This window comes from Rattus norvegicus, chromosome 4, assembly GCF_021556685.1.
Source record: "Rattus norvegicus strain SHRSP/BbbUtx chromosome 4, alternate assembly SHRSP_T2T, whole genome shotgun sequence".
In the NCBI taxonomy this organism is placed as follows: domain Eukaryota; kingdom Metazoa; phylum Chordata; class Mammalia; order Rodentia; family Muridae; genus Rattus; species Rattus norvegicus.
This window is the reverse complement of record NC_141537.1, coordinates 166,111,678-166,137,444: the sequence shown is the minus strand read 5'-3', so window position 1 is coordinate 166,137,444 and position 25,767 is coordinate 166,111,678. Positions and strand designations below refer to the sequence as shown.

General features: G+C 37.0%; 1 protein-coding gene across 11 annotated transcripts; it reads left to right on the top strand.

Annotated features, from left to right (window-relative positions):
• The first annotated feature begins 1,332 nt into the window (after positions 1 to 1,332).
• Positions 1,333 to 25,544, top strand: Ly49s6 (Ly49 stimulatory receptor 6). Of its 11 annotated transcripts, none has more exons than XR_015685722.1 (7): positions 1,333 to 1,501; positions 3,185 to 3,351; positions 4,981 to 5,061; positions 8,571 to 8,698; positions 13,547 to 13,696; positions 15,547 to 15,651; positions 24,933 to 25,544. XR_015685722.1 is itself a non-coding variant. In XM_087658485.1 (6 exons), the coding sequence occupies exons 2-6, from the start codon at positions 3,240 to 3,242 to the stop codon at positions 25,105 to 25,107; spliced, it is 609 nt and encodes a 202-aa protein (XP_087514611.1). In that variant the 5' UTR covers positions 1,365 to 1,501; positions 3,147 to 3,239; the 3' UTR covers positions 25,108 to 25,544. The 11 variants fall into 11 exon arrangements, 4 of the variants coding, with proteins under 4 accessions (XP_087514612.1, XP_087514611.1, XP_087514610.1 ...); XR_015685720.1 differs by having other exon boundaries at positions 13,529 to 13,696; XR_015685719.1 differs by lacking the exon at positions 13,547 to 13,696 and adding an exon at positions 5,928 to 6,146.
• Positions 25,545 to 25,767: the final 223 nt, after the last annotated feature.

Below are 25,767 nucleotides of genomic sequence, written 5' to 3'. Positions count from 1 at the left end.
TCTGTGGATAGTAAGATGTTAACCTCCCAGATTCCAGAGTGATAGATGTTTTCTAGAACAGCTATGGTTCAGTGCTGTTGATTTGAAACACTCTCACTTTTGCTCATATACCCTCCTTTTCTTGACCTTCTAAACACATGCACTCTTGGAAATGATCAGGTAGAGAATCTAGAACTTTTTGTGACATAGACTAGACACACACCATTTCACAGTTTCCTCTTCCCTGTTGTTTAAATCACTCTTTACTAATAGAGCTTCTTCCCAGAACTTGTCAACACAAAAACATGAGCAAATCTCATAGAATAACAATTCACCTTTTCTTTAAAATCAATTGTAAATTTGTTCATGGCAGTTGATATAATATAAATTAACTAGATGTCAGGTGATGATAGATATTAGCGTTTCTCATATGCTAATCTGCTAAAATTCCAGGACTATATGCATAAAATGACTTTTTCAGTATTTTCTAAAGTATATCCTATGTAGTTCTTGAAAAAACAAGAAGAAAATTCTAATAAACATCTAAGATATTCAGCATTAGAGGATTATCTATTTAATTTATGCCACATATAATTGATTAATTTTTACAAACGGCTTTAAAAATCTTGAGATCCATATTTATAAAATGCAGAGCTTCTTTTTATTTGTTAGAAAATATCTACCACAAACATGGGGCAAATTGGTGTAGTGGTATACAGCTATACTTCTAAGACAAAAAATAGCACAGAGTTCTGCAAATGTGGAGTCAGCCTGTGCTACATAGTATAAGATAAAACAGTTACATTAAAAAAGTATCAACAAACAAACCAAAACCAAAACACCAGAATACATTATAACTCAGGGAATGAGTATATACTGAGCATGGTTATTTTCTTAGATTTGATATCCCAGCACCTTGAACAAACCAGCATTATTGTCACTTCATGTGAAATGACAATGTTCACATTGAATATCTATGTTTAAAAAGCTAGAAGAGTGTAAAGAAAGTCCTTCCCAGTGGAAGAATGAGATCTTTAATGGCATTCCTAATCCATACATTGACCTGCACTTTGCATAAATCAAAATCAAGAAGTAACTTTAAAATTAGTGACATAAGACAAAATTTCTGACAGCCCATTTGAAGTCTAGGCACAGAACAACTCCATTCCCCGTTTTTCCTATTGTTTTTCCTATTGTTTTGCTAAGGACACTGGTTTTGCTCTCTCCACATTTTACATCTTCTCAGTCTTCCAATGTTAATTATTGACATGTATTTTGCAGCAGCACAGTATGTTGCTTCTTTGCTTTACCCTCAGAGTCAGCTTTCATTAAACAATTTCCTCTTTTCGCTTTGGTCAAGAGGAGGAGCAGAAAGTTATGAGGTTGAGTATCACTCAGAGGAAAGTTAGTTTTGTCATTCATGTGGAAGCCTCTTTGTGGATACAGACCAGGAAAGGTCAAGGCTATCTCTAATTGGGAGACGAGTACCTTCCAACAGAATCACTTTGGGATAGAGACACAGGTAACAATACCTGCTTTTATTGATTTCCTATCAGTGATCAAGTGAATTTCATATGGCCTGACATGAAAATAGGATTGATGAAGAAACCCTGCAGGTTGTGTTAGATCAAGTTAACTCTGGCAGCATGTGAAAACTGTTATTCTGCACTGATTATCTTCTTTCACACTAAACTGTGAATTTTTTTGTGTGTGTGCTAAGAAGTTAAGATAGAGGTATCTATGGAGTTCTTTACTCTTTAACTGTGTCAAATGTTCATATTTCATTCAAATGAAAATTATCTCAGTTGGACCCATGTTAGATGGATCAGTTTGTAAATGTATTTGATAAATATCCTTGATCTAATACCTGCATTTGATCCCTGGAACTAACATGATTGTGGAGTGAGAGAATGCACTTTTTAAAGTTGTCTTCTGGACCGATTATAAGTGGCTCAGCCAGCTCCACCCTAGGGACAATAATAAAAAAATAACAATTTGGAAAGAGATTTGCTTAATGGAAGGGTTCCTTTTTGGTCAAAAAAATAAAGGAAGAGGTAAATCACCTCAGAAAACTTTATATATTAAAATAAGGGAAGAATGATTTAATATATGCCATTTGTTACCTTTATTACGTACTGGATCACATCTTGGTGATTAAAGTAAGGGTAAGGTCAGTTACCAATACTTACTATTTACTAATACATTGATATGTATTATCAGATTGTATTTTTCATGGGCATTAGTTCATATATTCTGCATAGTGATGGAATTTATTTTTCTACATGCTCTTCTTGCCACATCATGTGCGAGTGTGTTATATGTGAAATGGTTGTGTAAATGGAATGCTTTGAGATTAAAACTTCATATTGTATCCACTATGATTCTCTCTGCTGCTCACACATCCATCCAGCTATGTCCCCTTTTTACTTTTCTTATTGCTGCAGTAACTAGGGGCAACATAGGATTTCTGAAGACTTTGAGCCAGGAGCCTCAGATGAGAGACAATATTTAGTTTTGTCTTTCTGGGTTTGGATTATGCCACTCAGTAGGATCTTTTCTGGTTGAATCCATTCACCAGGTTTAAGCATAGAGAGGAATATGTACATTGTGGCTAGATGGAGAAATCGTACATATCAGCTGATTGTAGCTTCCATGAAGATTTAGTTACATGACTTAGATCACCTGAAATAATAATTTTCTAGTATTCCTTGGAAAGTAGTGTCTGGGAAACTCTGTGAGCCATGTATAAAAAAATACTGAAAGAATATTTAATATTTATGTGTTTGCAACAATGTGTAAATAATTTTAAAGCAACATTTTTATTACTTGCTAATGCTTTTACTCATTTTTGTTTTGATAGTTTGTTTAAAAGGTTTGTTTTATTATAATGATTTTCAGTAGTACCACTTTTACCTAAGATTGTATGTGCTGAATATTTAGAACAAAGTGTCTGCGTCAATATTAATATGACTTAATAAATTTTTAATTCTGTACATATTTCTTAACCAAAATTGCTGTGAACATTAGAAATATAAACAAATTTAACAGAAATATGCAAAGATTCTCACCTGTAGTGGAAATTGGGGCAATTCCAGGTCAGGGTGTTTGGATACTTAAGTAAATTATTCATCCTACCATTTCTCAACCCTATTTATCATCAAATCCAGGTACCATAACAAAAATGGTCATTTCAACTTGTTTTTAGAAAAAACTCAAGGCCCGATTTTAACTGAAAACAGACTTCATACATCACTCCCAAAATGAGTAAGCAGGATGTTCCTTGCTCAACTGTGAGATTTAAAAAGTCTTCAGGGTTGCTTTACCAAGTGAGGCCTGAGGAGACTCAAAGGCCCAGGGAAGCTGGCTGCAGAGGTAAGTGCTTTAAGTGTCTAAAATCTCTTGCTTTTTAGGCATTTTAAACTTACAACAATTGAAAATAACTTACTGCCTTCTATCAAAAGCTATCATGTTCCATTTCATCTGGCCTTGGTTATGCACAAGTGAAGAATGAACTTTTAATGTTAGTTGGAGGGTAATCAAATAAAAAAGTACTTAACACTAAATTAAAAAAAAATAAAGCAATGAAGTTTTAAAAACCGAAAAGGAGAGAATTATAAATTATTGGTATTCTTCGGTTTTTAGTCAGTTACATATAGAGGGACACATGGCTTCAGCTGCATATGTAGCAGAGAATGGCATTGTCTGACCTCAATAGGAGGAGAAGCCCTTGGTACTGTGAAGGCACATTTCTCCAGAGTAGTTGAATGCCAGGTTGTAGAGCTAGGCATGGGTGACTGAGAGGGAGAGCATCCTCACAGAATGGGGAGGGGTAATGGGAGAGGGTGGAAGCTGTGAATGGAATAACATTTGAAATTAAAATACATAAAATAGCCAATAAATTAAGAATAGGAAAAGTTGTGAGAAACCATAAGGAGATTTTTTTAATTCAGTCTAGTCAAGAAAATTTTGAAAACTTTGAAACTAACCAACAAACTAGCGTCTGAAAAAAGACTGAGTTTTCTAGAGAAAGAAAATCCTAGAGAAATGAGGCTTATGCATTAGAAACAATATTTTTGTTCTCAAGGAAAGTGTTTTAATTGTCATATATATCACCAACATTTAATATAACAGGGACCAACAGTTGTCATCAGAAGATGAATACTCTAAATGGTAATAATGTTGCAGATGAAGGAACAGGGAATGGGAGGTTAGAGGTTGTGGGAATGACTAAACCTTATTGTGAGTTCCTGAAATGTCAAAGAATAGTTTAATTTATTAGTGAAAAAGCAAAAGTATCACTTTATTTTCTTTACAATTTTTCAGTTGTTCGATATGCACTGTCATGACTCTGTTCCATGCTGAGATAATTTTCTTCATTGATGTTGTGGTAATCAGAAGCATGAGTTTCAGATACTAAGTATCATAGATGCAAAAAATATTTAGTATTATATAGAGCAAAATCAAATTACATGAAAAAGAAATAGTTGAGCTATAGGACCTTTCAAAGATGGGGATTTATACAGATCAGGTCCAGACCAGCTGTGACTCCCTACCAGTTCTCAAGAACATCCATCTTTCTTTCATTACTCTGTATCCTCAATTTTCTTTCCTGGTGGACTCTATACTCCAGTTGGTATTCTTGGATTGCATTGCAACTATTCTTCAAATGCCTTCTCTAGAATGCATATTTGTTCCTATAGAACTGGGTGAAGACACAGGTCTGTCACCCAACTACTTCTAGTCTGATTCCAGAGGATTCACAATACAACCAGAAATAAGTTCAGGATTTTGTGAAACTTCACACATGTAGGATTTCATCAGCGGGTGCATTTTAGGGAGAAATCTACAATTCTGAGGGCACATTTTCATTCAGTTTGTATCATCAACTTATGCATAATTTCCCCTTTTTCTCTGCTAAACAGAATTTTAATTAGTATTGAGATGTGCGCTTTTAATGGTGTTGATTTTCTTGCTATGTTTTGTTGACTTAAGTGTGTTCAGTCCCCTGGCAGCTCACTGTGATTGCTATTGGAATCCTCCTTTCCCTTCGGCTGGTTGCTGTTGCAATGCTGGTGACAAACAGTAAGTAACTGAGATACATCTTAATTGAACTTCTGCCTAAAAATAGCTTTGGACAGGGATGATGCAGTTATACACTCTGTTGTCCTGCCTATAATCAAAGATGAGTGAGAATCAAGGACTTTTATAACTTATCCTGACACTCTTCATTGCTCTGTTCTCTTTCATAACTAATCTGCTATTTCTGGGGCGGTTAGCAGCTGCCCTGCTCTTTCTTACTCTTGGACATGCTCACTCTGAGGACTTGGTGCTAGTCTACATTTCTGAGCTAAAATGACTGTTAACTTTACGCAAACATTTTGTGAGTTATAGCTGTGCAAATAATTGATGACCTTCTTTTCCTTTTTCTTCAATGTATTGAGGTCATGGTTAAGTAAAAAGACTTCATCTGTTCTGAGACATTAAAAGTTAAACTTTATTAGATTCCTTCATATTTACAGAGTATCACTTCAAGGCTATGCTAAAACAAAGCTATGGAGGAGGATAGTTTACACACTTTATGTTTCAATAATCATCATCCCCTTTCTTAACTATTTCTTAGTTCAATTTCCATGACATGTTAAGTATTCACGAAATATTTTACTTAGGTTTTTATTTGTCTAATCATGCTGTAAAGTATTAAGTAATTGGAAGTTTCCTCCACCATAATTTCCTTCAGCTGTATTATTTATTTTACAGTCAGCTTAACTACAGAGAAAAAATTATGTATCTGTTTCAATAGTGAGTTAATAGAAGTGTTAATTTATAAATGTTAAGTACCAATGAAAATAATAATGAGTTGTCTGTCAACATGAATTTTTTCTTGAATCTTAAATTTTAATATATATACTTTATGAACATTTATGCTGCTATACCTGTGACTACTTTAGTTTTTCAGTATAATCATGAAACACATGAACTGCAAAAAACTCGAAACTGTCACCATAACTGCAGCACCATGGAAAAGGACATCAATTTAAAGGAAGAAATGCTGAGAAATATGTCTGTAGAGAGTGTTCACTACAATGCTCTTCTGGACTTAATAAGCAGAGAAGAGAACAGATGGTACAACAAAACTAAGACTGTTTTAGCTTCCCCTCAGCACATACGTATGTAGCAGGGGAGGACCATGAATTCAGAATTGCATTATCATCTATTGTTGGATGATCTTTTATGGAAGCATTGAAGGCCATACTTCAGCTTAAGATTCTGGTGATCTCTGGGTTAATCATTTGAGGGTTCCTTATTTATGTAAGGTCTTGGAAACACAGAAATCCCTGTCTGGGTTAGGAGAATATTATAGTTTCTGTATTTGGGACACTTCTAGCTACCTGAGGGTGGACTCACAAATCAGTAATTGTGATAATTTTTTGGTCCAAGGGAAAGTCTGAGAGTCCCTCTTTGTTGCTGACATTACACCCAAGTTCTTTTTTCCCTTTTCCGGTTTCACAGACATAAGTCCCCTCTCCCATTCCCTTCCCCATTCAGTCCCCCTTCCTGCACCCTGACATTCCCCCACACTAGTGATCCAGCCTTGCCAGGACCAATGGCTTCTCCTCCCATTGGTGCTTAACAAGGCCATCCTATGTTATATATGCAGATGGAGCTATGGGTCAGTCCATATATTGTCTTTGGGAGGTGATTTAGTCCCTGGGAGCTCTGGTTTGTTGGCATTGTTTTTCTTATGGGGTTGCAAGCCCCTTAAGATCCTTCAATCCTTTTTCTAATTACTCCAATTGAGTTCCTGTTCTCAGTTCAGTGGGTTGCTGCTATCATTCGCCGCTGTATTTGACACTCTCACAGAAGTTTTTAATAGAGTATATTTTTCAAGTATTCATTCTAAAATAGACTTAAAGATTCATATGGGTGCAGTTATAAAAATAATGGTGTGTGTGTATGTGTGTGTGTTTTTGTGTGCATTCACACTTGTGTGTGTGTGTGTGTGTGTGTGTGTGTGTGTGTGTGTGTGTGTGTGTGTATGTATGTATGTGTCATCTGACTCGTCTTCAGAAAGTTGGCCTGTTGGTAATAAAGGGATCCTCCCTGGAGTGTACAGGAGCGCTTAACCATGGTTTGCAGACATTGCACCTATGTCAGTGACACATGAATGAGACTGAAAAGATGAAAATATCAAGTGTCACAGGAAACCTTTCGTATTCTTCATTGTTACTGGTCATTCTCAACTGATAACGTTTATCAATCATCATTAAATATTTTTTCAAGAATTAGAGTTTATGAAGAGTTCTTATTTATTATCTCATCATGCTGAGACAGTAGGATGTGATGATTCTCATTATGTGAAGACTAAATATATCTAAAACTGCTATATTATAAAGATTGTGACTGGATGAAAAGAGCTCTAGATCATTGTTGAAGTATTTCACACCCATGAAAAATACTTTGTGTCATTAGTTTAAAATAACTTCATTATCTGTAAAGGGTAGCACAATGATGTAATCCCTAAGATTAGGATACTGAAGAACAAAGATTATAACTCTCAGGACAATGTGGAAAGAACAGCAGATTCCAGACAAACCTATGCTACATGAATATCGTGCTTCACAGAAAAATAGAGGTAGGACATTAAGTTTGTAAACAAAGCATGGATATTCCCAGGACCTCAGTAAATAAAATATTCATATTCAGGTGATCTTGCTACACAAGTTGTACATATTTTAATGTATTTAACTTGAAACCTTGGGCATGTGGGGACATCATATAAGGGTTCAACATAATCAAGACTACAGAGTGTCAACATCAAAACTTCTCCTGTATCTTTCTTTTAATCTTAAAGTATAGCATGTAACACAGACATTGTCATGGTGCTAATTACCCAGTATTGTATGCACCAATGTGGCAATGCATTACTGCAGATCTAGAATTCTGTTATCAATTTAATTGCCTCTGAGTAGCAAGTGCTCATTTCATTCCCTCCAGCCCCTGTTATCTCCAAAGTGTCTGTTTCATAGAACTGGGATGATTTAGATAACTGATTTGTATGGAATTGTAATGTGTGATTTTAGGCCCGGTGTGTTCCACTTTACTCACCATCCTCAAGTTCATCCATGCTTGTCATGTAGGTCATCATCTCTCTTTTGGGTTTTGTGTGAGAAATGATATCATTCTGTAGCCAATGGACAGTTGGATAGCATGAAATTCATCACTTAGCCTATGGTGGCCTCAAATTGGTAGTGTACTTCCTGTCTCTGTCTTTGGAATTCTCAGGTTATAGGCATAAGTCATCATGCATAGCTGTTTCATTTTTCTTTAAAGGATAAGGGAAATTCTTTTTATACACAGGCTACATCTTCTCTACTCATTCACCCATGTTTGACACATAAAATTTCTCTTTATCTCCAGTGTTATTTACAGTGTTATATAGATCAGGAGTGTGCAGAGTTCTCTGGGCATTATAAAATCCCTATTTCTGAGAATTGTGAGGTTTTATTTTTTTTACACAGCCTTAATAAATACATTGTTATTCTAACACAATCCAAGAAAATAATGTTTAACTATTTCATTCTTTTCTGTAGGTGGTTGTGTTGAAATGCATTGGTTATGCTATGGTATAAAATGTTATTATTTCATCATGGACAAAAGAACATGGCGTAAATGTATACAGACCTGCCAGAATTACAGCTTATCCTTTCTGAAGATACATGTAAGGATGTAAGATACTGAATTTTGGATTTTTAAAAAGTATATGGTTTTCCTGTAATTTAAAAAAAAAAAACTGTGGGACTCAGGTATGTCAAGACGAGACTTGTTACTATAAAGACACTTGTGTCTTTCAGTCTCCTCCTTTGCTCAGGAGTCTACCACAGAGTACCTCAAAAAGTATGCCTTCCCCTCTTGAAGTTTAACCCCTTGGTATAGCACATCCTCTTGGTGAAAGTCATTTTTCTCCTTGGAGTTCCAAATAAGCCCCTCCTGCCTAGTGTTTTTTCTTTGGAACCTTGAAATGCAGATGCCTGAGATGAGTAATCAGATGATAACAGGAAATGTAGCTGAGCTCTGGGCCTATTTGCAAAATGAGATGCTATGAAAAATGGGGAATTAAATGGTTGACTAGTTAGCCCCATGGTGATCTTCACTGAAACTGTCCCTATCTTTACTGTGTAGTATTCTTACGTTTTGTAAAAAAAAATCATGTTTAGAAATCATTATTTTAAAGAAAACAACTTTTCCAAGTTTCTGACATTATTTTTAAATAATTACAAATGAAATCCTTTCTAATATGAAGACTATATTTTTCTAGAGAAATGATTGCAGCATCATGTTGAATCACATATTGAATACAACACAGTATGATATTTATACACAAATACATGTTTAAACAACAGCACAAAAGAATTCTTAGTGAAAGAAAATAGTGCAATTTTTCCATTTGATACAGTAAACATAACCAAATTTATATTTTTTATTATTATTATTATTATTATTATTATTATTATTATTTGTATTTTACTTATCCATATTACATCTTGTGGACTAACCTCTTCCTGGGCATCACTCCCCACAGTCCATCCTGTATTCAAATCCCCTTCGCCTCTGAGAGTGTGGTGGATCCTTAGTTATTACTCCATCCTGTCACATCAGGTCTCCCTGAGGCTAGGCGCACCCTCTTCAACTCAGTCCAGATGAGGAAGTCCAGGTAGAAGAACATTGCCTATATATATGTAACTGCTTTTGGGATATCTCCCATTCCAGTTTTTTGGGACTCACATGATGACCAAAGTGCCCATATGCAGGAAAATCTAGTTCCAGCCCTGTGTATGCTCTTTTATTGTTGGACCACTAGGGTCCAGGTTATTTCCTTCTGTTAGTCTTCCTGTCAAGTTTCTATCCCCTTTTGGGGCCTACATTCTTCCATAATATTCTTGAAATTCCATCCACTGTTTGGCTAAGGGTGTCTGTGTCCTTATGTGTCAGCTACAGGGTGGAGTCTCTAAACTCTTGTCTGAGCACCACTAGTAGGATCAGTGATTGTGTCAGCTACTGAGTAGAAACTGTAAATTCTTGTCTGCAAAGATAATCAACTATTACTCATAGCGTTAGGGGTTGTTGCTTTTTCCATGGGGTAGGTATCATGTTCAGCCAATTATCAGTTGGCTGTTCCCAACTGGGGAGTCTGTGCTCCATCTCCAATCTCTGTATGGCTTGTAGAAAAGTAAGTTTTGGGATGAAAATTTTGTGGGTGGCTTGATGTCCGTTTTGATTCCCCAGGGTTCCTCCTTGGCCGAAGGAGGCAACCATCTCAGGCTCCATATCCCCAATACTTTGAGTCACACCTAAGGACACCTTTTTTGATTCATGTGCACCTTCCATATTCCAATTCTCCAGCATATTCTGGGAATGCCCGTACCCTTCCCATCAGTCGTAGATGTCCACAAATTCTCATTGTAATCACTCCATAGTGATTAAGCATTTGCAAACCAAACACTGAATTTCCCACTCCCTTTCTTATACCCTTTCTAACCCAGTTCCAATTCTCCATTTGCTTTCCATGACCATCCATTTCCCACTCCAAGTGGGACTAAAGCATCCTTGCCTGTTGCCCTCTTTCTGTCCATCCTACTAAGGCCTGTGTAGTATAGCATGGGCACCCTGTATTTTATGGCTAAAAACTATGTAGAAGTGAATTCATACCATGCCTGTCCTTTTTGGGACTGGGTTACCTTAGTCAGGATTGTATTCTAAAGTTCCATCGATTTGCCTGAGAAAGCCATGATGTTTTTGTTTTTCATAGCTAAATTGTATTCTATTACAGACATATACCATATTATTTATACATACTTCAGTTGAAAGACATCTAAGCTCTCTCCACTTTCTGGCTCTTAAGAATAAGTTTCTGTGAACATAGTTGTGTGAGTGTCTTTTTGGTATGGTGCAGTTTATTTTGGGTATTTCCCAGTCGTGGTATAGCTGGATCTTATGATTGAATTATTGCCAGTTTGATGAGGAAACATCAAATTGATTACGAAAGTGATTGTACAAATGTGCACCCCCACCAGCAATGGAGAAGTTTTCACCATGCTCCATATCTTTGCCAACATGTGCTATCACTTGAATTTTTTGATATTAGACATTCTGCTTGGGGTAAGATGGGATCTCAGAGTTGTTTTGATTTGTGATTTCCCAATGGTTAAGGACTTTCAACATTTATATAAGTGCTTCTTGTCTATTTGAGATTCATTTGTTGAGAATTCTCTGTTTTCCTCAGACATAGGAAAAAAGCAGAAGAAATTAATACAACAGTCAAATAAAATGTTAAATCTTAAAAAAAATTCCTCACACAACACATCCAGGAAATGTGTGATACCATGAAGAGTCCTAACCTTAGAATAATAGAAATGAAAGTCAAAGAGTCCCACCTCCAAATCCAGAATATTTCAGGAAAGTCAAAAAATAAAACTGTTCCAATCTAAAGAAACAGTCGCCTATATAAAGAGAAGCCTATAAACATAGAAGATGCTTTTAGAACAGAAATTAGACCAAGATTGAAAAGAAAACACTTCCTCAGCATATTGGTCAAAACACAAAATCTAAAGAGAAAGAAAGAGTACTATCTGCTCCAAGCTAAAATAGGCAGGTAACAGTCAAAGGCAGAATAATAAGAATTGCTCCTGACTTCAGATATGATATGTTAAAATCTCTAAAACACCACAGTTGTCAACCTAGAATGCAAGAAATAGCGAGTGAAATTCTGAATCACCATAGAATGGAGGAAAAAGGATATTTCAAGACAAAACTAAGAAAATACTAAAAGGAAGCTTCCAACCCTAGAGGAAATATACATTCAAGAAAACATCGGAAATAATTAGATCAATACCCGCAAAATCAAGGAAAGGAACAGAACCCACAGATATGCACACACACAGAGAGACACACACACACACCTTGTTGTAATACTATAAACATAATACAGAGTAATGTTGTCTTTTACCCCGCTTGGTCAGCACCACGGTGCCCCAAGATATCTGCTAGATATCTTGGCGGACACACATCTCAGCCGCATACTTTCCTACACTCAAACCCTCACATGAAAGAACACACAACACAATAATATTAGATCCAATTTGTAAGATATAATTGCCCACTTAAACATACAAAGCCCGGTACCATCCATCCCTTAGGAACATTGAAAACAACCTGTAAATACACAGAGAAGAATCTTAACATCACCTGCCATGGCTTCTCCCCTCTTTCCCTCTCTCCTTCTCTTCCTCTCTCCCTTAGTCTCCTCCTCTTCCTTCAAACTTCTCTCCTGCCCATCCTTTCTTCTCCTCCAATGACAGGCCTCCTTCTATCCTGTACCTGCCTCACCTGTGACATCATCCTACACACACACACACACACACACACACACACACACACACACACACTCAATCAATCAACATAAGTATGTTTAAACCTACTCATATATTAAAAAATAAAATCAGCTTCTTAATTAAATATTATGCCATTCCAATGTCACATATATACACCCTAAATGATGCCAAGTATCTCCCATAATCAGTCCTGTGTCTTCTGCATTGGGAATATGGAAAGGTCCTTTGTGTTGCATGGAGCTTCATGCACATTGTTTCACATAGCACTATTTTTCTTACTGATCTTTCCTTGAAGACAGATCATTACTTTCCATAAGAACACCTCCAATATGCTTCTCTACTATTCAAAAATGGAATTTGAATAGTGGCATAGGTCATCAGAAATCAATTAATGATATATGGGTTTTGGGGGGAGGGTTATAGAAGGTGATGCATCCAAAATCTAAATGGACATGATTAAAAATCTCACAGGTGGTATCTTACTTCAGAGACAAAGTGAATGGTTTCCCTCTAAGGTGAAAAACAAGATAGATTGCTCATTCTGGTCATTTATATTCAGTGGTGTACTAAAGACTTTAGCTATAGCAATTAGGCAAGAAAAAGAAATAATTTTGTCTACATTGGAAAATAGAAGTTAATATATTTCTATTTACCCTTGACATTTCTTAGATTGAAAATCGAAAGGAAACCTCAATTAAATTAGATAACACATTAATTTAGTTGAGCATTTAGAAAAGAAGAGCAGTATAAAGAGCATGTTATAATCTATATGGAAAATCAGGCAATGAAATTAGGAAATTATTAAGAAAACAAGTCTATTTATAATATCCTCAACAATCAGAAAGCACCGATAAATTCAACAAAAGACATGAAAGATTTATACAAAAATGTACAGATGTAGATAATTGGAAGAAAATTCCTATGCCTACATTGTAAGTCTTTATAATAGTAATACATGATACTCACTAAATTAATACAGAGAATTTATATAATCCATAACTATATGTTTTGCATAAATTGACAAAAATTGAACAATTGATGTCATGTGTTTGCTCCTTGCATCTTCTGTGTTCTGTTTTTGAATGGTTAAGGAAAAGAGTGGAAGTTTGAGCATGTCAATTTTATTAGAGTGGCCTAGAGATAACTCACTCTATTTTCAGTCACATTCCTTTGTCCAGAATACAGTCGTTCAGCCTCATCCAACTGGCTTCAAGGTAGAAGAAGAAAACAAGTTTGCTGAACAAGTAGCCAGTCTCTATTATGCAGGACGAGCATAAGGAGAAGAGTTGGAGACTACAAGCACAGATTAAGGGAGCATGTAATTTGCGGTCAGTCTGAGAGAGGACTTCGTTCTTTTCTTCCATTGTTCATGGTAAAGCATTACCAGACTGGATGCACTGCAAGCAGCACATTCCTGCTGGTGAATGAGCTGAGTCTCCATCAGTAATTCCTGGGGGATAGAAAAAAGATGAGGGTAAAGTGTAACACATTAGCTTCTTCCCTATAGAAATGCAGCCCTCCTGCCCATACTGCCATTCAAAGGGTTTGGGACATGCATGTGGGAAAGAAACTGCTATTTTTCCACTGTTCTTTTTCCTTTTAGTTACATTTATTTATTTATTTATTTATTTATTTATTTATTTATTTATTTATTTATTTACAGTCCATTAGTCATTTCACACTCGGGGTCCTCCCTCCCACAGTTTCTCACCCCATTCATCCTCACCTTGTCTCCAAAAAAAGTACACCACCCTTCTCCTGCCAGGCCAGCCCTACTCCTTGGGGGCTCAAGACTCTTGATGGTTTGGTGCATCTTTCCCAACTGAGGCTTAACCAGGCAGTCCTCTGCTGTATAGGTGTCTGGGGCTTGTATGAAGTCCTGTATACTGTGAGGTTGGTGGATCTGTATGTGGCAGATCTCAGGGATCCTGGTTAATTGAGACCCTGAACTGCTATGGGGTTTCTTTTCTCCTCAGCTTGTTCCAAACATTCCCTAATTCAACCACAGAGGTCCCAAAATTCTATTAAATTTTTGGGGTTAGTGTCTGCATCTGTCTCTGCCCCGCTTATATGTGGGCCTTTTTGAGGACAGCCATGCTAGACAATTGTCTGTATGCAAACTATAGTATCAGTGATAGTGTCAGGCCTTGGAGCCTCTACAAGAGGTGGATCCATATTTGTGCCTATCACTGCATTGCCTTTCTCTCAGTCTTTTCTCCATTTTTGTTTCTAAAGTTCATTTAGAGAGAAAAAATTCTGGGTCAGAGTTTATGATTTTGGATGTCAACCCCATCCCTCTATTGATGTCCACTTGTATTTCTACTGGACATGGACTCTATGAGTTCCCTTTCCCCACTGTTGGTCATTTTATCTAAGGTCCATCCCTTTGAGGCCTCAGAGTCTCCAACATTTCAGGTCTATAGTGCTTTAAAGAGGCATCTCCCTAGAGTTTGTACACTCCAATTCATTCTGCTACCCCTCAGGGTTTTTTTTTTCTTTTTTCTTTTTTTCAGAGCTGGGGACCGAACCCAGTGCCTTGTGCTTGCTAGGCAAGCGCTCTACCACTGAGCTAAATCCCCAACCTCTCCCTGAGGGTTTTTTGCTCATTCCCGCCATACCTTACCATATTTCTGTATCCTCTCCCCCTTCCTAGTCTGACAGAGGTCACTTCCTACTTCTGCCTGCAGAGATTACTTTCCTAACCCTCCCAAGTGGAACTGAACCAACTTCATTTGGGCCTCTATGTTTGTCAACCTAATGGAAGACTGTGGATTGTATCTTGTGTGTTCTGTACTTTTTTAATCAAATATGCACTTATTATTGAGTACATACCATGTGATCTATGTTTTTAACGGGTATTAGGCAGGAAGTTTGTGAGTTCAAGCAGAGACTTGTATACATAGTGAGACTTGGTCTACGAATCACAGTCACAAATCATGTCATGAACAGGTATCCCAGAACAACTGAATTTTCTATTTAGAATAACATATTGAAATGATATAGTTTTGATATGAATGCACTACTAGTTGGAAGTACGTTTAGGAAATGAACATGGTGGGTCTAAGCAGTGGGAAGAAAGAACAGCAGAGGATGACAAAGAAATGCTGGGAAATTTTGCTTGCTCTTCTCTCATCAAACAGACAGAAAATCATCATGAGGTGTGTTGTTTCCTTTACAGAAGTTCCTTCAGGACCACATTATTTGAGACAGTTACTGGATTGGATTGTCATATAATAATAAAAAAAAAGGAATGGTCATGGATTGACAACACCCCATTGAATTGGTGAGTTTCTGAACCCTTCAGACTCTAAAAGTGGTATGAGAATTGGGAGATTGTGTATAAACACTTTTCTCTCATTTCACTTTACTTTCCTCATTTTCTATGGAGCTCATGGGGAAAGACAAGGTGCATAAGGAAGTCTATGAGTCAGTGTTTGACAGGTAAGTTTTGTGTTCAAGATACTGACCAATGATGCTTAATATATCTCAGGATTGTGTCTTCTAAGATGCACAAGGCAATAGCAAGTCAATAACTTGAGATGCTATGAAGTGACTGAATGATCATGAGAGACACATTGAATGTGAGTCTCTCATATATTTTTTGACATTTTTACTGTTTGCTTATATAATTTTTTTTTCCTTATAAATATAAGAACATGTTCATATATGCTTACATATGGATTCCTACTTCCCATTTGAAGTTGTTGTTTCACATTTTTAATGTATAATCTGGTAGAAAACAGTTACTGCTTAATTTATTAATATTATATATTTTTTGAGTATTTTACATACAACAAATAATATATCAACATATCAACCTCTATTCAATCTAAAAACTCTAACATGTCTCTCACTATCTCATGCCTTTATTATTAACTGTACATAGGTGCATGATTGTAGCTCAGCTACTAAAACCTTGAAAGTCATCAGGGATACAAACTTAATAAATAATTGAATCTCCTTTTCTGAAACTGTCAACTAAGAATACTAATTTAATAAGAAGAAATAATCTTTGTAGAAATTTTATTTTGTCCAGAAGGCTGCATTTCGGAGAGCTTTTTTCCTCTCTGGTTCTTACTTTCTTTCTATGTCTCCTTCTCTGCTATTCCCTGATTCTTGGTGGTGGTGTGGAGGGGAAGAAGTTGATGTAGATGTCTCTTTAAGGAATGATAACTTATTCCAAGAACTTTGACCAATTCTGCCTCTCTGCATGCATTATGGCATGTAAATCAATGAGCATTGAATACTCAGCAATGAACACACATATATGGTGACTTCAACCTTAACAAAGGAATTAAAATCATCCAGCATTTACATCAAATGGTTCTGGCACAATGGGAGGTCAGCATGTAGAAGAATGAAAGCAATTCTTTCTTAACACCTTGTACAGAGCTCAAGTAGAAGTCAAATGAGGACTTCCACATAAAACCAGACCCAGTAACACACAAAGAAGAGTAAATGGAAAGGAGATTCAAACACATGGGCACAGTGGAGATTTTTGTTGTTGGGATTACAAGCTGGTACAATCACTATGGAGATTAGTCTGGTGGTTCCTCAGTAAATTGGACATAGAAATGAGGACCCAGACTATATAAATCCTATACATATACCCAAAAGATTCTCCAACATAAAACTAGGACACATGCTCCACTTTGTTCATAGAAACCTTATTTAAAATATCCAGAAGCTGGTTAGAACCCAGAAGTCTCATAAAAGAGAAATTGACACAAAAAATGTAGTATATCTACACAATGCAGTACTAATTAGCTATTAAAAACAATGACTTCATTAAATTGTTCTGCAAATGGATGAAATTTGAAAATATCATCCTGAGGAAGATAACTCTGTCACAGAAGAAAAAATGTTATTGTAGGCAATCACTGATATGTTGAATATTAGGATAAAAGCTCAGAATACCCAAGGTACATATTCACAGACCATATGAAGCTCAAGAAGTAGGAAGAGCAAAATGTAGATTCTTCAGTCCTATTTAGAGAGAAGGAAATACTCATAGAAAGTAAAGGGTGGGAGGGCTTTGGAGGAAGAGCGGAAGGGCATGGGGAAATGGACACTGGACCAGTTATGGGATGCGACAGGACCAAGAATTTAAACATCGGTTTATAGTAATGGAGGATGGGACACTGGGGGTAGCCACCAGCAAGTACTAGATGTCGGTAAAGCAAGAAGCTCCCAGGACCTAAGTGGGATGAACTTAGCTAAAAGCCTCCAAAATTGGAGGGAGAACCTGCAGTTTCCATACATATCAAGATGTTAGGCAAGGCCCCAAGTATGAGGACACCTACTCAACTTCAAAATTTTCAACCGAGAATGACTCCTGTCAAAAGGAAATACAGGTACAAAATATGGAGCAGAAACTGAAGGAAAGGCCATCCAGACACTGATCCACCTGGGGATCCATCCCACATACAGACATCAAGCCAGAAACTCTTATTGTGGAAGCAAAGAAATGCTTTCAGATAGGAGCCTATATGGATGTGTCCTGAGAGGCTCTGCCAGAGCCCTTATGAACAGATGAGGACACTTGAAGCAAACCATCTTATTGTGTATAGGGATTCCACTGGAGAAGTTATACAAATATGAATGAGAAAAAGGGTATTGCAACTCCAGAGGAAGAAAAAGATTATCGAACAACCAGAACCCCCAAGCTCCTAAGGTCTAAATCACCAAACAAGGAGTATACATGGAGGGACCCATGGTTCCAACAGTATATGTAGCAAAGGAGGGCATTGTCCTGTATCAATGGGAAGAGAGGCCCTTGGTCTTGTGAATATTAGATTCCCCAGTATAGGGGATTTCCTGGATGGTGAGGTGGAGGAGGGGTGTAAGGGACAGGGGATTTCTGAGGTTTAAAGAGAAAATGGGACAATATTTAAAATGTGACTACATAAAATATCCAAAAAAAGTTATCATGGATGTTGAGAGCAGGACAGGCCTATGCTATAACTATAAATACTTTTATGTATGATTGAAACTTATTTCTTTAATATATGTGTAAAATATACAAATATACATATACATAAACATTTTGTATTTATCTATATATCATAATATTAAGTATATATCCTTAAATTTTTAAAATTATTTTATATATTTTCATTACACTCATTGTCTCCTTCAGTACCCCCTCCCATAGTTCTCTATCCCTTCCTTCCTATTGCCTATGAGAGGGTGCTCCTCCCTCACCAGGTCTCCTCATTCACTGGGGCCTCAAGGCTCTAAAGTAATAAGTGCACCTTTCCTGCTGAGGTCAGATAAGGCAGACTTATGTTAAATAGCTGCCAGGGCCTCAGATCAGCCTGTGTATGCTCCTCTTTAGTGGGTCAGTCTCTGGAAGCCCCCTGGAGTGTGAGTTAGTTGAGATTGCTGGTCTTCTCATGTGATCCTTCTCCCTTTCAGTTTCTTGAATCCTTTCCCTATTACAACCACAGGAGTTCCTAACTTCAGTCCAATGTTTGGGAATTACTATCTGCTTCTGTCTCAGTCAGCTGCTGGTTGGTATTCTCAGAGGACAGAGAAGCCTGACTCCTGTCTGTAACCACATCATAGCATACTAGAGTCAGACCTTTCTTTCGTCCTATGGGATGGATCACAAGTTGGCCCGGACATTCGACTACCTTTCTTTCAGTATTGTCTCCATTTTTGTCTTAAATTTCTTTTAGACAGGAACAATTCTTGGGTTAAGAATGTTGTCTTTGCACCATCACTCTTGTCCCTGTACATGAGACCCTGTTGACCTACTGGAGATAGACTTCAATTCTCTTTCCCAAATGTTGGACATTTTAGATAAGGAAACCCCCAATGAGTCATGAGACTGTCTCACCTCCCAGTTCTCTGTAATTTCCAGAGGGTCCCTCCTCCTCCCACTATTTGAGACTGCCCATTCCCGTTCATTAATTTGGCCCTCTGAATATATCTCCTATCCCTTCCCACCATATCTTGTCCTATTCATATTTTTCCCTCACTGTCCCCTCTCCTATCCAGGTTTCTCCCTCTATCTACCTCCTGTGATAATTTCCTTTCCCCTTCTGAGTGGGATTCAAGCATCCTCACTTGAGTCTTCCTGCTTGTTAAACTTCTTAAGCTCTCTGGGTTGTATCATAGTCATTCTATACTTTTTGGCTAATTCCTACTTATCAGTGAGAATATACCATGCATGCCATTTTAGGTTGGAGCTACCTCATATAGAATGATAATTTCTATGTCCATTTAGTTGCAAAATTCACGATGTTCTCATTTTTAATTGCTGAATAGTATTCCATGTTGTAAAAATGCACCACATTCTCTGTATCCATTCCTTGACTGAGGGACATCTAGGTTGTTTCCAGCTTCTGGATATAACAAATAAGGCTTCTATGAAGAAGTAGAACATATGTCCTTGTGGTATAGTCTGGCATCATTTTTTTATATGCCAAAGAGTGGTATAACTGATATAGATGTGTCTTCAGATAGAATTGTTTCCAGTTTTCTGAGGAACTGCCAAATTGATTTCCAGAGTGGTTTTAGCAATTTGCAATCCCACTGCCAATGGAGGAGTGTTCCTCTTTCTACACACGTCCCAAGCATGTGTTGTCACATGACTTTTGATCTTGGACATTCTGATTGTTGTGACATAGAATGTCAGTATCTTTTTAAACTTCATTTCTCTGATGACTTTGAGTATTTCTTTCTTTTTATTGGATATTTTATTTACATTTCAAATGTTAGCCAATTTCCCAGAATTCTCTCCAGAAACCCTTTATTCTATCATCCTGCCCCCTGCTTCAGTGAGGGTGCTTTCTCACCCACCCACACACTCCCTTCTATCTCCGTGGCCTGGCATTGCCCTTTACGGTGACATTGAGCCTTCACAAGAACAATGGCTTCTCCTCACTGATTCCTGAAGATGCCATCTTCTGCTACATATGCAGCTGGAGCCATGTGTGGCTACATTTATACACTTTGGTTGTTGGTTTAGTCCCTGGGAGCTCTGGGGGATCTATCTGGCAACTGACCATTTGTCAGGACAGTTGTAGCAACCTCCAATATAGAATCTATGACTTCTCTAAACTTGGACTCTTGATTTACCTTACAACACCAAACATTATTTTTTCATATAGTAAAAGCCTTAGTTCTAATAAGAAAGGGTCTTTTTATGCCTAACATAAATTGCCTAATAGATTAATATTGTAGCATGCAGGTTCAAATGCAAGTTAGGACTATTCATATCTTTTCTCCCATTAAAACTGCAAAAACAATTGTTAAACTTTTGAAAACCAGCCCAGGGGAAGATATTTCCATATTGATTTGACATTGACTTCTCCCTGTGTTGATTTCTTTTTATTATTTCTTGCCTTCTATTCCTCTTTGTTGTGTTTGCTTCTTTTTTCCCCAAACCTTCCAGGTGTACTTATAAATACATAGTATGCAAAATTTAGTTTCTTTATGGAGGGACTTAGTGCTATGAACTTTCTCTAACAAATTTTTTCCAGATTTTGAAAAGGTGTGGAAAGCTTAGAGTCAGACTCGGTGGTACAAGTTTTTAATCCCAGGAGATAAAGGCAAGCAGATTTTGGAGTTCAAGGCCAGACTGGGACAGAGGAATTTCTAGGTATAGAAAAGCTTAAATCCAGGCATGGGTTTACATATCTTTAATCCAAGCATTTAGAAGGAAGAGTCATGCAGACCTCTGAATTCTTGTCAATCTACAGAACATGTTTCAGGAGAACCAATATTATGCAGTGATTGAGTTAGGAAACAGAAAGCTGAGAAGTATAGTGGTGGGACATCCTCCAGCCTTATCACGTAGTAGAACTTGGCAGTTTCAGCCATAGGAACCTTGCTCTATAGTAAAAATAAAAGGAATATTGAGTCAATTAATGCTTTTTAGCTCATCTTCAGAAATTAGGGATGGTTAAGAAAAGATCAGCATTATTTTGGTGAAAAGTTCTGAGTAGTGTTTTCTGAGAACACAAAGAGGTAAGAAGAGATAAAGCTGTACCTCCTGCAGCCGATGGCCTTTATAAGGTTTAAGAATCACAAAAGTCATAGTGGTTTTGAAGATATGTAGGGGTCAAGGAAAAACAAAGAGGCTCAGCCCTGTGAGAGGCAAGGGAAGATCATTGATAAAGGGGAAGCTGTGATGTCTGAGTACAAAGGGAGTCATACAAATAAATTGAGGATTGGCACCATAAAGAGTGCCTATGAGAGGCTCCTTTTGTGACCTAGTTGCAGCAGAGACCCCAGGATATTGGATATTTCAGTATCATAGGATGACCACTAAAAACAGAGGGAGCAGTGTAGTGGAGTCAATTACATTCTAGAATGCTACATAGGGCAGAGCTGGAGAAGTAATCGAAACCCATTGGAGGAACTCAGAAGATCATGAGTGTATACCAGATATTGGAACAAGGAGCTGTGAGCTGAAGAAAGGCATTAACAGGGAGAAAGGAGTTTGTTGTTGAGGTCCGAATTGAATCTTTTCCAGGACCTCTTGAATGAGACACATGGAGATAGTGATTGAATCAATAGCAAGTGGAGTTTAATTTTGGTCTTTCCTGGTCCTCGTTTTTAAAGGGAGATGACACAGAGCAGACTGTCAGGGAGCTTTATAACTTGCAATCAATTAGGGCAGAATTCAAACAACTTTTAATGAGGCAGGGTATTAATGATAGGGCAAAGTAACCTCCAAGCTGACTTGTGATCAGTGGACCATTCTGAAATTTCCACGGGGGACAGCTGGGAGTCTGGGGGAGGTCTGTTGGGAGTCACAGGGAGCCTTGTTTAACAGTTTGGTTTGAAGATGCTCTGGGAACTAACTACTCCTTGGAAGGTAAAGGTCTTTATGCTTGGAGGTTTGTGATGGACCTTTCCCAATGGCTTTAGATTAACACCCAACTCAGGCTCTTTCATTCAGAGTCAACAAAGATGGAAAAAGAGTCAGATATCTGAAGAGTTCTTTGATATCAGACATGTAGTTGTAGAGTGTTGAGTTGCCTAGCTGATTTCCTGTCTTGGTTTAGTCTATTATTTCCTCCATATGGCATTTTGAATTGTTACTATATATCCTGGGATGTCGGATTTGTTTCTTCAGCCATTTGTTTTTGATTTTATAGGAAAATACATTTAAATAATTGAATCTCAGAAAAGACTTTGAACTTTGGACATTTAACATTGTTGAGATTGCTATATACAGTAGGGACTATTGACGTTTTAATAATGCATTTTGCATTATGTTTAGGTTTGTCATAGTTTTGTATAATCCTATTGAAGTTGTAGAATGAAATATGTTGGTTTGACTATGCTTGTCCCAGTTAGTGGTAGTGTAAGAAATTATTGCTGTGTTGATGTCTTAGTGCCTGTCCTGGAGAAAGCATGTCCCTGTGGGCAGATGTTGAGACGCTTCACCTAGTTATGTGGAAGCCAATCTTCTCCTGTCTATCTAGGGATATAGATGTAAAATCTCATCTCCTTCTCTAATCCTCCATCTGTGTTATGCTCCTGCCTTAGTAATTGACTGAACCCCTGAAACTTAAACATGTCCCAATTAAATATCACTTATAAGAGGTTCCTTGATCATGGTGTATCCTACCACCAATGAAACCCCAATTATGACACCCAGCTCTAGACAATAAGTAATAACATAATTTTGTCACATGACTGTATATCTGAAGTATTTTAGAAGATTATGGCATTGGACCCATGTTCTTTGAAATCATGGGCTTTTGATTTGATTAGAATTTAAAACATGGCATTCCTCAAGTAAATGTTTTAAATCTAGTAAAAAAGCAGTTAGTTATCCACTAACAATGATACCACTGGGCATATCTTGCTTAGTATGTATGTAGCTTGTTGTGGTATGAGTAAAGCCATTGATATCTTTTATCCTCCAATCAGACTGCAATGCACATTTGACCCTTTGATATGTAGCCAAAGGGAAATTATTCTTGATTGATTTGACATTAAATCTATATGTCTCTGTGTCACAGTGTGTTATATCTTCAGCAATAAGGTGTTACCATGTAGTTGTGGTTAAAGAAACAAGTGTAGAGGTAATAGCCGGTGTGTTGGAGATCTCTTGGTCTTCATGACCAATAATTTCCAGGATGTATCCCTGATTTGCACTTCATTATTCATTTAGTATCTTATAATTCTGTTGTTTAATTCTTCATACATATTAGGGTTTTGAATATAGAATTTCTCTGTATAGTTCAGACTCTGCTGGACCTTTCTCAGTATAAAAGGCTAACCTCACATTCATAGATTTACCAGGCTTTGCCAACAAATGCTAGGGTTAAAGATGTGCATCACCACCACACACAGCTCAACCTTGATCATTAAGTTACATTGTTTCATAGAATATTTTTGTTCAGGTCCTCCAACTCCACAATTAAGAGATCCTCACCAACTTTTTTTATTAGATATTTTAATTATTTACTTTTGAAATGTTAACCCTTTTCCTGGATTCTTCTCTTGAAATCCCCTAATCCATCCTCCCTTTCCCTGCTTGATTTACAGCCACACTCGCTAATCTTTTGGAAATCTCACATTTACTGAACTCTAGCCTATGTAGAAATCTGCATCATTATCTGTCACAAATATATTCATTAAACTTTAAATTATTAGTTAATATTTGATCAGGTTCTTGTTCCAAAGCCAATTTTGACCTGGTTTGTAATCCTAGTCATTCAGAGGTCCAAAATCTTTTCACCTGTTATTTTACTCCCACATGCTGAGATTCTATGTATGTATCACCTCTTCTTTGTTCTATTATCTATTAAACTTTTAAAATTGTTTTACAGTAAGATAGCTGTGGTATAAAGTATACAAAACAGCAGAGATTTCTGTTGAGTTGAATGCAAGGAAGTTCCTCAGTCACCACGTTTCAAATAAGACCTGTTAGTTCTGATTTGGGAAAGTCAAAAAAAAAAACCCAACAAAATTGTACTCACAAACCATTGTTTGTAATTGAATTAAACACCCCCTTTTTCTCTTTAAAAACAAGGAAAATAAGATTGCACTAGATGCCCCATACACATATTTCTTCTCTTCAATCTGTCATCATAGCACAAAATAATCATAGAAAAATAACTTCAATATTAAATTAGCCCTTATTATTTCTGAAATGCTGAAAAATAATCTTCCTTGCTCCACAAAATTAGTGGTATGAAAAGGATAGTTCATTGGTCATGTTCAGAGACTGTATCTATGTTTACTTTTACTCTTTATGTCTTTTTGTGTGGATTTATGTGCATGTTCATGCACAGATCACAACACCTGAGTAATTTATTGACAGTTGAAAGGACCTAGGTCTCTTCTTTATTGTGCAGCATCTGAGGGCTAAAAACAGATGGTCCGATTTGGTGTCAACAGTCTAACACATTCAAGTCACTGGCCCAAGACCATATTTTAGGAGTTTAGGGAAAACAAAAACATTTTAGTCTTACACATGTGATTCATTCCATATTCTGTATATTTTCGTTAATAAAACGTGTTACAAAAGTCATGGCCTTCAACAATATAAACTTGAAATTTTAATAACTGACAACTATTTTCTTTGTTTTATAGTGATTTGGTGGCAATGATATCACTACAAAAAACAGGAAATTGTAAATATTTCAGTATGACAGGTCTAAATGATGATGACTGTGGTAAAAGACATCTTTGTATCTGTGAAAAGGGAATCGAAAAATATCCTGCCCCGTTGTGCAGTGTTAACGAAAGGTCACAGTCTGCTCTGTGAATAAAGAGATGAGTTGCAAAGCGAAGACGTCTTCTGAAATTTGTCTTAAGAGCAGACACAGTATTCCCTTCTGGCACATGGAGCAGCTTGCATGTGGAGAATGGACATCCTTTGTTCCAAGACCCAAACGATTTTCCTCACATTGTCTCCTGAATGACACACAGAACCACATGGAGAACTCAATAAGTAATGCACACATCACATATTCTTTAGGATATTTCTACAGCGCATGGCTTGTTACCACAATTAATAACAAATCTGCAGTTGTGTGTTTTCATGTATTGGTTAGTTACTATTTGGTTTTTTTTTGTTTTTTTTTGTTTTTTTTGGGGGGGTGTAGAAAAAGTTAGCATTTTTAAAACGAGGAACTGTGGATGGGAGGACTGGTTGGGGTAGTGTCTTGACTGTTAATAAATAAAATAATTTTGAAAACCTTATGTTTGCTGTAAAATATAATTTCAGACTTCATGACTAGTTGCCATGACTAGTTCAAGACACTCAGAGAACCTTCTGAAGTTCACACGTGTTCTTAATTTCTCTTTCTCCTTCTGCTCCATTTGTTGGGAAAGTGTAATCCCATAGAAACAGTAAAATTTATTGAAGCCAGTTAGGTATGGTAGCTCAGACTTATAAACATACTATACACATGAATGTGAGGGC

Bases quoted from the DNA above. Each gene is read 5' to 3' on its own strand.
- Ly49s6 (XM_087658484.1), top strand. From the start codon at position 3,240: ATGAGTAAGCAGGATGTTCCTTGCTCAACTGTGAGATTTAAAAAGTCT. The intron at 5,062-8,570 runs GTAAGTAACTGA...TCTTTTCTGTAG, and splicing joins TGCAATGCTGGTGACAAACA to GTGGTTGTGTTGAAATGCAT. The intron at 15,652-24,932 runs GTGAGTTTCTGA...TTTGTTTTATAG, and splicing joins GACAACACCCCATTGAATTG to TGATTTGGTGGCAATGATAT.